Consider the following 16,794-nt stretch of genomic DNA (forward strand, 5'->3'; position numbering starts at 1 on the left):
TTAATTTACTGTAGTTAATATATTTTTTATTGGCTTTCAATAAAAAATTCTCATTTATTATGAGTAGCTAGAAATACTGTTGTTACCTGTATTTATAGGTAATTATATTTCCCTAGTCACTTTTCATTTGAGTTTTAGATATGTTTTTTTGTAGAGATGTTCTTTATAAAGATATTAAAGTGTTCATGAAGGAATACACTAAAAAATATATTTTATATAAATTATCATTACTAAATTTATTGTTTATTTTCTAACTTTTGGCTGGTTTGTGACCTGTTGCATTCCCTTTTCCTTAATCACATTTTCTGTTTACATTACAGGAAGAGACACATTAGATGAGTGTGGTTTGAGATACTTATTAGCTATGCGCTTACACACATGCCTTTTGACATCACTGCCTCCTTTATACCGAGTACAGCTGCTTCATCAAGGTATATAACTCCTTGTTTAAACCTTTGTACACCTTTATTCAGTATAGAAGTGCTTGATCTATTTGTATTTTTGTGTAAACATTAGGTAACTCATTATATATACATCTGTCATTAGACTTAAGGTCTTCCTCTCACATGATACCCACTTAACATTTTTCTGTGTATCTTTCAGCTCTGTTCTATGACTTTTGCTCATCTATCTCAGTTTCTCAGACTTTACTCAATAAGTTGTAGACTCACAGTAAACCTGGTATGCCTGACGTTGTAGCCCAACAACGTGGCCCTGAATTTCTTTGACATGTGATGACTTTTCAAAAAAATTTATGTAAAATTTGCTCTACATGTTATTATTCATGTTTATTTTAATATAAGCATTATGGTCTAAGTTATTTACTCACAGAAAAAGCTGATGTTTCAAGACTATCTGCCATATAATAATCCAGTAGATTTGTATACTTCAAACATACTGCCACACATGCTGCCTTGAGACATAAGGATTTATATCGACCTTCTTACTTGTAGATTAAAAAATTGAAACTGGAGTTTCAAGTGACCTGCTTAAAGTCACTTTAATAAATAGGATTATTTATTAATGGAATTGGAATTAGAATCTGAGCTCAGCATTGTGGACGTAGCCTTATCTAGTATGCATTAGTGTTGCAGGACTTAGAATACCAGGCTTTACAGTTTGTTGTTATTACCCATAGCACCCTTTACCCTCAATAAATGTTTTCTGAAAATGTGATTTTATACAGTAGTCTGATATTCACTATCCAGTTATTTTTGAAACAAATTTTGCTGTTTTTTTCTGTTTGAATTACCACTGTAATGAATGACCCTATAACGTTGCATATAAACATGTATATATCTGATTATTTCCTCATGTTTTCTAGTGGTGGAATTACTGAATCAAAAGGCTGATAATTCTTAACTCTTGATAAGTATTGCCACAGTCTGACAGACTACTCTAATTTACATTTCTAGAAGCAATGTTTGATGCAATGCCAAAACTCAACCCATTGCCAGCACTTGATATCATTTTAAACAATTATGCCTCTTGGATGGGTTTAAAAAATGGTATCCTGATGTTCTTTTAAATTTTAGTCTTAAATGGTAGTCAGATGGCACTGAATCACTTAATGACAGTTGTGTAGATTGCCTGGGGGTATTTAAAACATCTTGCATTTCTAAAGCTTTGTCAAATTCCATTTTCTCTTTAATACAGTTAAAACACTGGAGATGAGAAGTGACTGGTGTTTAGGTGATGGTCCTGGGAACAGTTTTCAGGGAAAAAGTTAAGTGGCCAATATATAGATAAAAAATCTAAGAAGAGAGACAAACTGCAAAGGGCAGCCTGCCATTGGTAGGCAAATAAAAAAGAAGTGCCTTTTGGTGCCCTTGTTCTTTTTCTTTATAATACCTTTTTCACCTCCAATAATTAGGTTTCCAAATACATTCACTGCTCTTAATCTTGCTTTCTGACCTTAATTCCCTTGACATGCCTGTATTTTTATTTCCTCTTAATCATACCAAAAATTTAATCAAGTTTCCTTCAAGGGTATGGAATGTAATATGGTGTACATTATTCTTTTATAAATTTTACATCAGCAAAAGTATGCATTTTGCATTGCTTTAGAATAGCAGTTTCTAAAGCAAAGTGTCAGTTTTTTCATGTAGTAATTATCTCTTAAATCTAAGATTTAAATAGTGAGAAAAATGAATCTGCCTTTAAAGTTCTGAAAAACTACAAATTGATGTTATTAAATTTTGTCTATTTCCCGCCCCCCCGTAAATTTATAGTGGCAGTCAAGGCTTGTTGCGTTGATTTTGTGTGATGATTTCAAATATAGTTGTATGTAAATGTCAGCAGTGGGCAATTTAAAAGACTAAAGATTATTATTCAAAATGGTCATAATAGTTTTTTCCTTTTATGCTTTCTAAAGGAATTATTTTGAAGCAGTAATTATTAGAAAAGCTTTAAACTACATGTGAAATGTGTATAGTAGTTGTTAATGAAAAATATATGTAGTAATATTAATGGCCTTATAGCATTGAAAAGACCGTGTTATAATGTGACTGTCATTGACCCTAGACATTTCTTTGTTGACAAAATGAGTTCACATTGATAGCTACTTTAATGAATATGGCTTCTTCCCTAAGCTTCTCAGGGTTCTTCCCAGCATTCTCCCTATCTGTCACCACTTTATGTGGTCTACTTTCTTCATCTTTCCTCTTTACCTGCTCTAAGTGGAGTAAAGTGTTATCAGTAGCTAAACTATTAATAACTTCTCAGTCTCATAGTGTCACTAAACCCATTTTGTTACCTCTAAATACAGCCTAAATCCCTGTCTTCTACCTGGGCAAAGAAGAGTTTGCCATATCCCATCAATATTAGGCGGCTTTAAACTACTTTCAACCATGGCACTAAAGGCAGAGGAATATGCCTCTGGACGGTTATTCTCTGGAACACTCATGAAGTTTAGAGCTTGCTTCGAAGTGATATTTAGGTTTAGCTCTTTGACCAGAGGGATGAACAGAGCAGTTTTCAGTGTTCAGTACTAGACGACATGGTCCTCAGGCAAGGTAATCTGTGCAACAACACCTAAACACACGGGCCAAGATACTTTGACTTGACCAAGGCTTTTACTCTTGATAAGTTTGGTGTGTGTACATATGAACGGCTCAGTATTCAAATATCTTTCTTTCCAATGAGACAGTTTTAGTGGCTCTATTTTTGCAGGGAAGAAAAAGCAAATGTTGGGAAAAAGGAAGAGACTTTGGTTTTGTGTATTTAGATCTTGTATTTAGAAGTTTATATTATAAAATCTTGAATGATGAAAGACTCCTTTTTTTCTGCTTGAAAATTCTTTCCAAAGTGAATGAGCACATGACTATGTGAGAAATTGTTTTGTTCTTTTTGACATAGTTCTGAAGGTTATTATTTGTATTTCTAACTTAGGTGTGTCTACTTGCCATTTTGCCTGGGCTTTTCATTCTGAGGCTGAGGAAGAACTGATTAATATGATTCCTGCAATTCAGAGAGGGGACCCTCAGTGGTCTGAGTTAAGAGCTATGGGAATAGGTTGGTGGGTCAGGAATATTAACACTCTCCGAAGATGCATTGAGAAGGTAACTTTACTTCATTGGATTTTGAAGTTAAAAAAAAAAGTTTTTTCTTAAAGGATAAAAGATATTATCTTCCAGAAAACCAGTAGTGAGAAATTAGTTTGTATATCTTCAGATCTTGAGAATTTCTTAAATAAAATTTTTTGGAGGTTTCAAAACTTGACCTTTATAAAATGTCCATGCAGTATATCAGTTGTTTTTTGCTGTATATACTGAGTTTACATATTTACGGAATAGCAGTATTTTCTGCTCTCAGTTGAGGTGTGTTCTATTGTAAGAAAATACAAAAATCTAAATTTAGAAAATAAGCTTAAGTTCCTTTCAGTTATGTACATTACATAGAAAAATCATTCTTTTTATACAAAGGATTCTCTGCATGGCTAGGTTGATAAACAGCAAACTTCCTTTTTATTGAAATACCATTCAATAAAAATTTTTGATTTCTGTACATTTGAAAGACATGTATGGCAACAAATGAAACATACTATAAATTTTTTAAGACAGGTTTTTAGAATCAGTTATCTGGTAGATTCTCTTTAGAAAAAAATTGTTTAAAAATGTGTTAGAGGAAACTGAAAGTTATTTCAGTGTTGCAGAAACCCACCATTATTGAGCACCTACTGTGTACCAGGTTTGTTTCTAGTTGCTTTTGATAAATTATTTCATCTCATTAGCTCCATCTCTCTTTTCTACCTGATATAACTAAGACTCAGAGAGGCTAGGTAACCAGCTCAAACTCCTGTCATTTCTAAGTGTTAGATTTTGTCTGTGCCTTTTCTACTCTGTTACGCTTAGGAAAGTGGAATTCTCATTGATCATTTACTTTTAGGAGTCCATTGAAATTCTCAAAGTACAATTAATGATACTACATTTGTAAAGTATGAATGTATTTCTCTCAAGAGGAATTTATTTCTCTACAATAGTAGTTCTCAAATTTTAGTGTCAGAAGAATCACCTGGCAAACATTTAAAATGCATATCCTCCAGTCCTGCTCCCAGAGATTTTCATTTGGTAGATTGGGGGTGGCAGGGCTGTGGCATCTTATCTTAATTAGTGTCCTGTGATTCTGGTGTTCATGGTTCTCAAATCACAGTTTGAAGTGAAAGTATAAAAATGTCATTTTCATGCTACATGTACGGCAGCTGATAAGATATCAGCATTTCTCTTCTCAAAATAGGTACAAATGTCAGAGGGAATTTTTCTGACACCAATTAAGAAATCTAGTTTTTGGCGTATAGGGTAACTTAATTGTTATAGTATATAAATAACAGTATCTACAGTAAACTTTTTATGTCCCAAGCCAAGTGGAAAAAACAGGACATCTTTTGTTTGAAATGTTTCAGGTGTTGCCTACAAAGGTCTTTTAAATTTCTTGTCAATCATGTGTTGTGTCATTATCATTGAATATTTTTGTTAATATACATGTGATTTATTTCCACAACTAATTTATCTCAAAATTAAATCAAAAGAATATGCAAATTTTTGCCTTGATGTATTATAAATCCTTAGCTGAAGATGAATAAAAATTTTCCTAAAAATTATTAAACATTGGAATACTATGTTATGTGATTGAAGGCAGAGAAAACGTTCTAAAAAGGGAGAAGAGAAATGAAAGAGTATTGAGAGTAAAGCATTTTTGTGAAATGATTTTAGGTATCCTGCCCATACTTTAGTAGCTTCCTGCTTCACCATCAGTCAATGTGAGCTAATAAAACATCCATCATTTTTTATTATTATGCCTCTCAGCTTCATGATTTGCAGAGATTATCTCAGTATTTTTGAGAAATAAGATATGATCTATTTAGTATTGTGTTCAAAACAGTAATTATATACAATAATGCTATTGGCTTAATTTAAAAGTTATATTGAATTGATTGGTTCCATATAAGTTCAGCAACTTCGGTTATATGACTCAAGGGAGGTTATCAGTTATAATACGAGAAAAATTTTGTGCTCATTAAGGCTTTTTCTCATGAAATTTTCTAAGAACTAAAATTTGTAAGCCCTTCAAAATAACAGCTTCAACATTCTGTATTTTAATTACGTCAGGAAGAATGAGTCAGTCCTTCAGAATTGTCAAAATTTGATCGAAAAGTACCAGAAAAATATGTTGTTAAAGAAGAACATTTTTTAATGTATTTTTGTCTGTAATTTTATAAATGTGTGTATATAATTAATATTCATTCACAAATGTTTCTTTCAGTATTAGCTGGGAGCTTTCAATTGTAGAATCACATATACCATAGAAGGTAGCATATTAACTTTTATAAAACATTAAGAATTGTAATATGTTTAATTTTTAAGAAAAAGGTCACATCTGTTGAATATTCTACCTTCTTTATTGTTACCTATGGGTTCTGATCTCTACCCCTTACTCTGTGACCTTAAGCAATTCACTTAACCTCTCTGTGTCTCAGTCACCTCATTTGTAAAATGAGTATAGTAATACCTCCTGGATTGTGGTGATTCATAAGATAAATGAAAGGTGCTTATTTTTATTATTACTGGCATGTAAATAGTTATCTCTGGGAGCATGTATTAGAAGATACTGGAGACTGCAGAATAGAGCTAACTTTTCCCATCGCCATAGTTTCTGTCAGCCATGGAAGTAGCAGAAAGCATTAATTGTTGTTTAATTGGTTGTGATTTTTTTTTTTAATCAAATGGTTAATTTAATATAATATTTTATTTACCATTTAGGTTGCCAAAGCTTCTTTTCAGAGGAACAGTGATGCCTTGGATGCTGCACTATTCTACCTTGCAATGAAGAAGAAAGCAGTAGTGTGGGGTCTGTTTAGGTAAATTGCCTCAATACTCAACATGATTTAGTGAATGAAAATTGTGCTGTGAATCAGAATCCTAATACTTTTAAGAGTAGATATATGCGTTTGATCAAGTCAGCTTACTTCTTTGTGCCTTGGTTCCTTTAAAAAAATGGGCACAATATTGTTTCATCTTACCTAAAGAGTGGGGTGTTGTTAAAAAAAAAAGTTGATAAAAGCACTTTGGAAATTGAAAAATGCTCTTGCTTTCTGTTTCTGTATACATAGAGTAATTTGAACTTTCCTTGTTAGAAGAAGGGAAGAGAAGGTTGATAATAAATACCTCGCACTGAAGTTAGTGTTCTTTTTTTAGATGGATGTTTGAGGGTTTTTTTTTTTCTTCTATTTTTACTTGTTCTATAAAGGATTACAAAATATTTAAAATTTGGTTTAACCACTGGTGTTTGTGCTCTGGTTCCCAGGTCACAGCATGATGAAAAAATGACGACGTTTTTCAGCCACAACTTTAATGAAGATAGATGGCGTAAAGCTGCTTTGAAAAATGCTTTCTCTTTACTTGGAAAACAACGCTTTGAACAATCTGCTGCTTTTTTCTTGTTAGCTGGTTCATTGAAAGATGCCATAGAGGTAAAAATAAGAAAATATGCTATGCTATAATTATAAGAGATTGAAAACCTGAAAAGTGTATAGAGGAGATTATAGTTTTTTGTCGTATGTTTGTAAGGGCAGAGAATAACTACAGAAGTTACTGAACTTAAATATGGGCACTGTGATAAATGAAATTATAAATAAATTTAAGTGAGAAACAAATGAAAAATTTTGGATAGGGGGTATTTTATGTCAAGGTAAATATATGCATTTCAAGTATAAATGTATGAAAAATGGCAAAAAATAGTTTATGACTATCTTCTGAACCATCTTGTGATTCTGAACTGTTTAAATTATATATAAGTCACAACCTTCTTATCTGGTGTAGAAAGTTCTTTTTTTGGTTCTTTTTCTTCTAAATGGGATTCATAGATATGGAACTGAAATTGCAGTTTGTATTGTTTTGTAAGGTAGTTGTCCTACATATTGGAAAATGAATGTGAAGAGGTAAAACTTAGCATTTTTTGATATATAATCCTGTTAGCTTGTTAAGGGAGTAATTATAAATGTTTCTGTTTATTTATGATATCTTTCTCTTAGGATACTTACTAGCATTATGAACATTCCAAATGGGTGAAGGGAAAATAGAATTGGAAATAATACATGAAAGAAGAAATAGGAATTATCCAACAAAGTGAAAGTACTTTACATTTAGCATTAGTCATATTTTCAAAATTATCTCGAGTATATGATTTTTTAAAAATAACATGTTTATAATTTTGAAATGGGAAGTTTAGGCTAGAAGATACTCAGGCAAAGAAGAGACATGTTGATTGACTTAAAAATATGCAGATTGCCTGAATGACCACAGATTCTCAAGATAAGTTATATTAGAATATAAACTTATAGAGAGTAAAAATAATATGTGGTTTCATTTCATGTGTTATTTGCTAAATAAATAGAAGGCTCTTTTAAATTGGAAATTAAGAGGAACTGATATAAATAAGTTCAGATGTCATAAGTGGCATTAAATTTAAAAATGAATGTCACTAATTTAAATTGACCTAAGTCTGATGTTGATATACTTTGTTTTATGCTTATTTTATAAATGATTTTTCTAGACTGGAAGGTACTAAGTTCTGGTTTCGTATTCTTCTTGCTGTTCCTTAATCTATCAGGCAATCATTTAACTACATATACTTCAACCTCTGGACCCCCTCTTTCCTCTATGAGAGTATAAATGGTAGATAATTTCATGAAGTTAGTGGAATATTTTGTATCTCTAAATAATTATTAAATAAGTATTTGATATTAAAATTTACAGGTATGTCTTGAAAAAATGGAGGATATTCAGCTAGCCATGATTATTGCCCGTTTATATGAATCTGAATTTGAGACGTCATCCACTTATATATCTATCCTAAATCAGAAGGTTTTGGGTTGCCAAAAGGATGGATCAGGATTTGATTGCAAAAGATTACATCCTGATCCCTTTCTGCGTAGTCTTGCCTATTGGGTAATGAAAGATTATACCCGAGCCTTGGACACGTTATTGGAACAAACACCGAAGGAGGAGGACGATTTTCAAGGTAGGACATTTTGTAAGTTTCACCCTTTTTTTAAAGGAAAACAGTTTCTGAGCTAATGTTCACTTAGATCAAAAACAAACAAAAAAACGCAATCATTACCAGATTTACTCTTCAACTTTGAGAAATTATCAAAATTTCTTGTGTGGCTGGAGGATTAGTCACTTATTATTTGTAATTGAATCTAGCATTTTGTTATAGCGAAAAAGACTTAACACATATTTTTACTCTCAGATATATTGAGGTATGTAAGATAGGATTACTATGGCATTCTAATATCATATCTGTTAAACTGAAGCATACAGAATGTTCGCTACATTACAAAGCTCTTTCCATTTAATTACATAGCCAATTTTTTTAAAATTTATTTTTAAGAAGAAATTTTGGCTGTTACATATATTGGTTTAGTGCATGGGCCTGGAAAAGCTTTATTTTTATGAGCTAAACTTTCTTAACTCCTAGTCATCCCAAATAATTTAGATTTTTTAAAGCTTCTGGAGGGTATTTATCAGCATTGTTAGCAATAATTTAAAAAACAGAGCAGCCAAAGTATTCATTAATAGAATAAATTATAGCCATAGTGTAGAAACAGTGCCATTAAATGGCGAAGTGAATTGATGTGTTAATATGTGCTTTAGTATTAAGTGAAAAAAGTAAGATTCAGAACAGTTAGATTCTTTTTGCATTTTACATATTTAGGTATTTATTTATGTATTTAAGTATTTTACATATGTACGTATTATGTATCTATGCCTAGACTCTTTATTTTGCTATGAGCTGGAATACTTCTCTAGAGTACAGCGTCCCTTAGCAACTGTTTGATTATGCTGAAGTCCAGTAGTATGTATAATAAAGGAAACATAAATGACTGATTCATTCTGTTTATTAGTTTTCAAAATAATAGCTTAATTCTTTAACATCCTACAAAGGTTACCAATTAGATTTTATTTTTTAAAGGTTATTTTGAGCTCACAGATTTAGATAGATCTGTGTTTTAAATCGTTGCAGATTGTTATTACAAATGCTCAGATTATCATCTTTAACCAGTGGGAGCCTCTCTTCAATTTCTTGAATCCTTTTGACATTATTCCTTGGTAGTTTCTTTGCCTTCTGGTTTGGCAAGATGTATCAAGCTCATTTGATATATTTCCTGCCCCAGATCTGGAAATGGCCTTTCCTCCAAAGAATAGATTCCTTTTAGTATGGAATAGTAGAGAGACCACAGCCTGTGCCCAGGGATTCTCATTGCTATTGATTTGGTCATCATTTCTAGGTTATTTTGATAATTGGAGCTAGGTAGTTGTTTTTCTCTGAGAATTCATGAGTTCACACTGAAATTTCAAATTGAAATGTAGATCGTAAGGTTCTTCTTAAATTTAAAATTCGTGTCTTATGTTGAAAAGCTTGGATTCTCAAGGCATTAACAATTATTTACTGTATTATGTGCATATAATAGTTTCAGAATAATGATGCAAACACTTTTCATAATAACAATACTGAGGACAGTTAAAACTTTTTTCTTTTTTGCAGCTATTTTTGCTTTTATGATATGTCCCACTAAGGATATACAGTTAAATTACTTGTTTTAAAGTCACCTTACAGTTCCTCTCTGCATGATGTTACCAATTTGATATACAGATTCATTTCTTTAATTTTGCTTTTGTGTGATTTTTTAAATTATTTTCTTTCAAAATAATGTAAAATATAATATGGTTTTGAAATAAAAGTATATAAAACCAAGGTATTTTTCAGAGAAATCTAGCTTCTTTCCTGATCTCTCTACACTGTTCTTCCCTCCCTTTTTAGGGAACCAATTAAAGAATCTTTCATGTGTATTTTCTTTCCATGTAAAAAATATATAAGTGCATGCACATCGCTTCTCCACTTTCTCAGATAAAGGGTAGTTTACAATATACATTCTTTTACTTAATATATCTTGGACATCACTCCATAGCAGAACATAGGAAAATTTTTTTTTAATTTCATCTGTGTAGTTTTATTGATGATGTACCATAGTTTATTCTTTTATAAGTACAAATTAACATAGTACCTTGGATTGTATCTGTTTGATTTCTGTAGTTATCATCAAATCTTGTAACCCAGTGGTGTTTAGTTTCTACAACTACCTTCGAACTCATCCTTTGCTTATTCGAAGAAACCTTGCCTCCCCTGAAGGAACTTTGGCAACCGTAGGTCTCAAAACTGAGAAAAACTTGGTTGATAAAATTAACCTCATAGAAAGAAAATTATTTTTTACCACTGCAAATGCTCATTTTAAAGTTGGATGCCCTGTGTTAGCCTTGGAGGTACTCTCTAAAATTCCAAAAGTTACCAAAATATCTGCCTTACCTGCAAAAAAAGAACAGTCTGACTTTATTTCTAAAAAGGTGGGTGATATACCTTCAGAATCAAAAACTCTGAGTGATGACAATAGAAGTTCTGATATTGATTGGTCAAATGTAACTTCATCACAGTTTGATTGGAGTCAGCCAGTAGTAAAAGTTGAAGAAGAACCTCTTAATCTTGATTGGGGCGAAGATCATGACAGTGCCTTAGAAGAAGAGGACGAAGATACAGTTGGCTTAGTAATGAAAAGTACAGATGTCAGGGGGAAAGAAAGACAAGAAGATCAGAAAGCCTCAGACCCTAATATGTTATTGACTCCTCAGGAAGAGGATTGTCTTGAAGGTGATGCTGAAGTTGATGTGATTGCTGAACAACTAAAATTCAGAGCTTGTTTAAAGATCCTTATGACTGAACTAAGGACATTGGCTACAGGTTATGAAGTAGATGGAGGAAAACTCAGATTTCAACTCTATAACTGGCTTGAAAAGGAAATTGCTGCATTGCATGAGATTTGTAATCATGAAACAATTATTAAAGAATATGCCAGTAGAACATATTCTAAAGTAGAAAGTGATCTTCTGGATCAGGAAGAAATGGTAGACAAACCAGATATTGATTCATATGAGCGCCACCAAATAGAAAGACGAAGACTGCAGGCTAAACGAGAGCATGCCGAAAGACGAAAGTTATGGCTGCAGAAAAACCAAGATCTGCTGAGAGTGTTTCTTAGTTACTGCAGCCTTCATGGGGCCCAAGGTGGTGGTCTGGCCTCAGTAAGGATGGAGCTCAAGTTTTTGCTACAAGAATCCCAGCAGGTATGAACTTCACTTTTGTTTTCAATCTTGGTTATTTTAATAATTTCAATAGTTCTGCCAGTTGTAGCTATAAACCTTTTTTTTTTCTAGTTAATCTATATGTGTTCAACTTCTCTATAGGAGGCAGATATTTATAATCTACATAGATCTTTTTAGTCTCAAGTTTTGGGAATCAGAAGTAGGCTTAAAAGCTTGAGTCATGCTCATCTTTATCTTCTACACCTAGCATACATAGTACCTGGTACATACTGGGTCCTCAATAAATTTTTGTAGACTGGGGGAATAAGTACATGAATATACTATTTATATTTAAATATTCATTGCCAATATTTTTATCAGATAACTATTGTTATTTTTCTCCTTCATTTTAACTATTTTGAAAAAAATAACTGTCACCCACAGGAAACTACAGTGAAGCAGCTTCAGTCTCCACTGCCATTACCTACCACCCTACCTCTGCTTTCAGCAAGTATTGCATCAACAAAAACAGTCATAGCTAATCCTGTATTGTACTTAAATAATCACATCCATGATATACTTTATACTATTGCTCAGATGAAAACACCGCCTCATCCCAGTATTGGAGATCTGAAGGTAATGTAAATTTTATCATTTGATATTGCACACATTGAGAAAGTAAATATGTTATACTTGTCTTCCAAATCGAACTTAGAGGACATATTTTGAAGTGCTACCTATTCAGTCCTGATTAGTTAAAGACTATTTATCCAATGAATGTAATTTAAAAGTAAGTATTCTTACTTCTGGAAAGTTATTGTCTTCCTTTAAGAGAGGGAAATAATCTTTTGGTAATAAAATTAATTTCCTAGACACTGAATATTCCTTTAGATCCTCCATTTTCTTTAAATGAACCACTAAGTTAGAAATATTTATGATGATTTGCTTACATGGCAAGATATTTTGAAAATACGGGTTCTAAGGGTATTTTTGAGAGAGCCATGATTGATTGGAAAGAGTCCCAGAGAAAGTATCCTTGTAACTGTGTCCCTGATGATTGTGTTGGAGGCTGTACAGGAGTTAGGGGCTGTCAGAGTTTTGGCAGAATTATTACTTAAAATTAACCTATTCATTGTTTTGAAAACTTAAAAATGGATAGATTCCAAGAAACCCTACGGAGCTTGGCAGGATCTGGAGGGTTGATCAGACTTCCACTGTGCTAGCCTAAGTGTATTTGTGCTGTGCTTTTTCCAATTCCAGTGGCTGATGTCATTTCAGGTCTCAGACTTTGTTCTTATTTCTTTTGTTTGAAAGGCCTGTTTGATCTCTGGTAGTACATTCTTCTGAAGGACCCAAGATATATTTTTCACATCAACCTATTAGAGACTTCTAATCTACAGCATACATTATTTTAGCAGAGATTACTTAAATTATTTGTTAGGTGAATCGGACACACAGAAAAGGCAAAATGCATATAAATTCTAAGTAAACATTTCCAATTCCTAGAAATTTGGATAAGGCTTTCAGAGAGTATGAAACTATTTCTAAGGTCCCTTCAAATTTTAAAATTTTATGAGTATGAAGATGTTGATTCAGTATAGCATGTTAGGATGTGGTTTTTATAGTATGTTGACAATTTTTAAACTTTCTAAATAAAATGTTAAGGTTATGCACTACTCATAAGCAGTAAGTAAATTATTTGCTTTCTGGAAAATCAACCATTTTACACGGTGATTGATATGTTTTCTAAACATTTAATTCATTCTTATTGATGAGATCAATTTTTTATTTTCATGGAGGGGAATTTCATAAGGCAAGTTTAAATAAAAGCTCTGAAAACTGTACTTACTTTGTTTTTGGTTTTTTGATTTTTTTTTTTTTTTTTAAATATTACTATTTAAGCTAATTGTTAGCAGTCTAGGACAGACCCAAAAACATGAACATTAGTGCTTTGCTTAGGAAGCCTGGTAAATGGCAGGCTTACAGTAAATAAATATTTGATAAAGATGTGTCTGAATCAATTAGCTTTGTTGTGGGCATGCATATAAAGTTGGATGAATGTTATTTTAGAAGTTTTAAAGTAGTTGGTAGTGTCATAAAAGGATCTAGTCTTATGATATTGCTAGTTTCCTGGGTATTTTCTAATTTTTAAGATATTACTGTTGTGTAGAAATGTTAGTACAAAATGTAATTTTGGCTGTTTTGGTTTTAGGTGCACACACTTCATTCACTAGCAGCTTCACTTTCTGCATCAATTTACCAAGCATTATGCGACAGTCATAGCTACAGGTAAAAAAAAAAAAAAAATCACCCAAATAGTATTGATACAGCAAAAATATTAAACTGTTCCAAAGTTATATTGAAGTTCTGTTTCGTAGGGACTGAAAAATCCTCAAATATGACTGCCATATTTCTTTAATAAGAAACGTAGAAAGAAAGAATGAAAAAAACAAATAATTATTTGTTTAGTTTAGCTGTCACCTGGTAACAACAGACATATAGAAAATGACAAACGATAAATGGAAATTAGCAACATCACCATTTTTTTTGTTGTCAAGAAAAGTTTTCATTATCCAAAATAATTTATAAAATGAAGTTTTCTAAATTTTTTTCCTTTTTGAAACTATGTCTTTTAGCATTGGATTAACTTCTATTTGTTTAACTGGTTTTCAGTTGAAAGAGGAAATACTTTTGAAAAATGAAGAAGTACATTCCTAACATTGAATTATTAAAATCAGTTTTACTTACTCATATGCGTAAAGCATAAAAGTCTTTGGAAGTGATATCAATTAGAAGTAATGGTTTGAATTTTTTAAAATGTAAAATTGCCTTCATCAGTGTGTACTTTGCATTTTAATGACTTGGACAGTGTAAGTAGTAAGAAATTGAATCACTTAGAAAGATGACCCAGATTTAAATGAATTATATTAATACATGAAAAGTTTGTAACATAGAATCACATTAAATTTGTATTAAACATATGTCTAGATTTTTTTTTCAGCAACCTTTCGTGGGAAGATTTGATATTGCATAAAGAATTACTCTCTCAAAATGGCCTGTACTCTGATTTTAGCCTAATAAGGCCATGTCTAAGTATTCCTAAGACTTAGAAATGTAACTAAGGAAAAAAAGAGGGTTTTTGTAAGATGACTGTGGGTATCTTTATGTTCAAAGACAACTTGTTAGTTATTAATCCCTGGTTAAAGTGGCACCAAGTGAGAATTCAAATAAATTTTTTTAAATGTGTGTTTTCTGGTTCTTAAGCTATGATTAGCTCTCAAGGGTGTCAGCTTTACTTTTGCTTTTGTATTTTCTTCAATTCCACAAAAATGAGAGAAGTAAATATTTAGACACATTTTGGCTTTAGGATTAGGTATTTCTAAATTATGAGTCTCCAGATTTTAGTTTATAGTTTAATTCAGGATTAAGTTTGCACAATTTTGCAGAGCTAAGAAATGCAACAAAACAGTACCTGGAAACTTTCTAATAATTCTAGTACATTAGAACAGTAGTCTCCTTACGTCAGACTTTTTTAAAAAAATAAAAATAGATAAACACAGAAAAGATCTCAAAGTATTAAGCGGCTTCTGGAAAAGATTTTAAAAGACTAAATGTCATCTGCCCAACATAGTAAAATTTTGATATTTTGGTATTTTGTTTTAAAAAAACTATCAATACACATTTGTATCTAATTTCAAGAACTTTCTAAAATCTTACTAGGACAGTGAATTGAGTTTTAAGAATTTTGTTTTTGTTATAATCATCTAAAATAAATATGTATAAAGTACAATTGCTTATTACCTCTGTTAAGATGATAAATAACAACTTTATATTTGTTTTAGCAGTCAAACAGAGGGAAACCAGTTTACAGGAATGGCATATCAAGGACTTCTTTTAAGTGATCGTCGAAGACTAAGGACAGAAAGCATTGAAGAACATGCAACACCAAATTCTTCTCCTGCTCAATGGCCTGGTAAGAATTTAAGTGTTTTTTTAAATCTTCTATTTGGCAATTCTTTTTTTAAAAGTTACCAACTGGTTTCATGATTGTTGTTCTTTGTGGATTTGGTGAATGGTTTTTTATTAGTTTTTGATGATATTTTCTATCATGGATTAGGACTTCTTAAGTACTGTAATGTCTGAAGGCTTGGAAAGTTAAGGCTTCAAAAGCAGCTGTGTTGACCAGCATAAAAAGAGCAAGGTTTAACATCCTTCGTAAGAGTGAGCACATCATCTTGCTTATCCTTAGAAATTCTGAGTCGTAGAGAGCAGTATCACAGAGATAGTCTCACAGATATATCAGAGAGAACACAATTATTCTTGAGTGTAAATGTATACATTGGGATAGGAGTGACCATTCTATGGTACTTATGTCATGCTGTCTTCCCGTCCTTTTTTTGTCTGGTTGGTTCTCTTTCTCATTCACCACATTTCAAACTTCCTCCACTCTCTTATGAAGCCTTTTCTGGTCTGCCTTGTCATTTAATTTTTACTCTGTTTGCTTTGTAACTGAGTTTACATGTTAATGATCATTGTGAAGAGTGGCAGTAGAAAGAAGTGACAAACTCAAAATGTGCATTTAAAATTCATTTATACATAAGTTGGTAGAAACATTGTTTTAATTTTAACTTTTTATTGAAATAATTTTAAACATACAAAGGTACAAAAATAGTACAAAGAGTTTCTTTACAACCTTCAGTCAGAATCCCCAAATATTAACGTTGTACATACTGCTTTATCATTCATTCCTTCTTTCTCTCTCACTCATTCACTTATGTGTATATATTACGTGTATTTTTCTCTGAAATATTTGAAAGTTGCAGACATGATGCTCTTTTAAATCTAAATGTATCTGTGTCTGTCCTAAAAACAGACATTCTTTTGTATAACCATAGTACAGTTATCAAATTCATCATCTTAAACATTGATATTTTTCTCTATAGATTTTTTTTTCAAATTTCATTAGTAGTCCATGTTACATTTAGTCATAATTTCTCATGAATCTCATTCTTTCTCATGATATTCACACTTTTGAGAAGTACTAGCTGATTATATTTTAGAATGTCCTTCAATTTGGATTTTTCTGATGTTTTCTTAATATTAGATTCAGATTATGTATTTTCGTCAGAGATATCACAAAAGCAATATTGTGTCCTTTTCA

The 16,794-nt window shown here is 31.8% G+C and overlaps 1 protein-coding gene across 1 annotated transcript in view; it reads left to right on the plus strand.

Moving 5' to 3' along the window:
• DMXL2 (Dmx like 2) overlaps positions 1–16,794 on the plus strand; it is a 108,600-nt gene that overhangs the window by 72,632 nt on the left and 19,174 nt on the right. The window contains exons 19-27 of the mRNA XM_039888530.1: positions 321–431; positions 3,391–3,560; positions 6,258–6,355; positions 6,802–6,967; positions 8,253–8,517; positions 10,594–11,675; positions 12,078–12,269; positions 13,846–13,922; positions 15,476–15,606. Coding sequence (XP_039744464.1) covers positions 321–431; positions 3,391–3,560; positions 6,258–6,355; positions 6,802–6,967; positions 8,253–8,517; positions 10,594–11,675; positions 12,078–12,269; positions 13,846–13,922; positions 15,476–15,606 — 2,292 coding nt within the window. The remainder of the gene's footprint in view (positions 1–320; positions 432–3,390; positions 3,561–6,257; positions 6,356–6,801; positions 6,968–8,252; positions 8,518–10,593; positions 11,676–12,077; positions 12,270–13,845; positions 13,923–15,475; positions 15,607–16,794) is intronic.

Source organism: Pteropus medius, unplaced genomic scaffold (assembly GCF_902729225.1).
Source record: "Pteropus medius unplaced genomic scaffold, Ma_sr-lr_union100, whole genome shotgun sequence".
Classification (NCBI taxonomy): Eukaryota; Metazoa; Chordata; class Mammalia; order Chiroptera; family Pteropodidae; genus Pteropus; species Pteropus medius.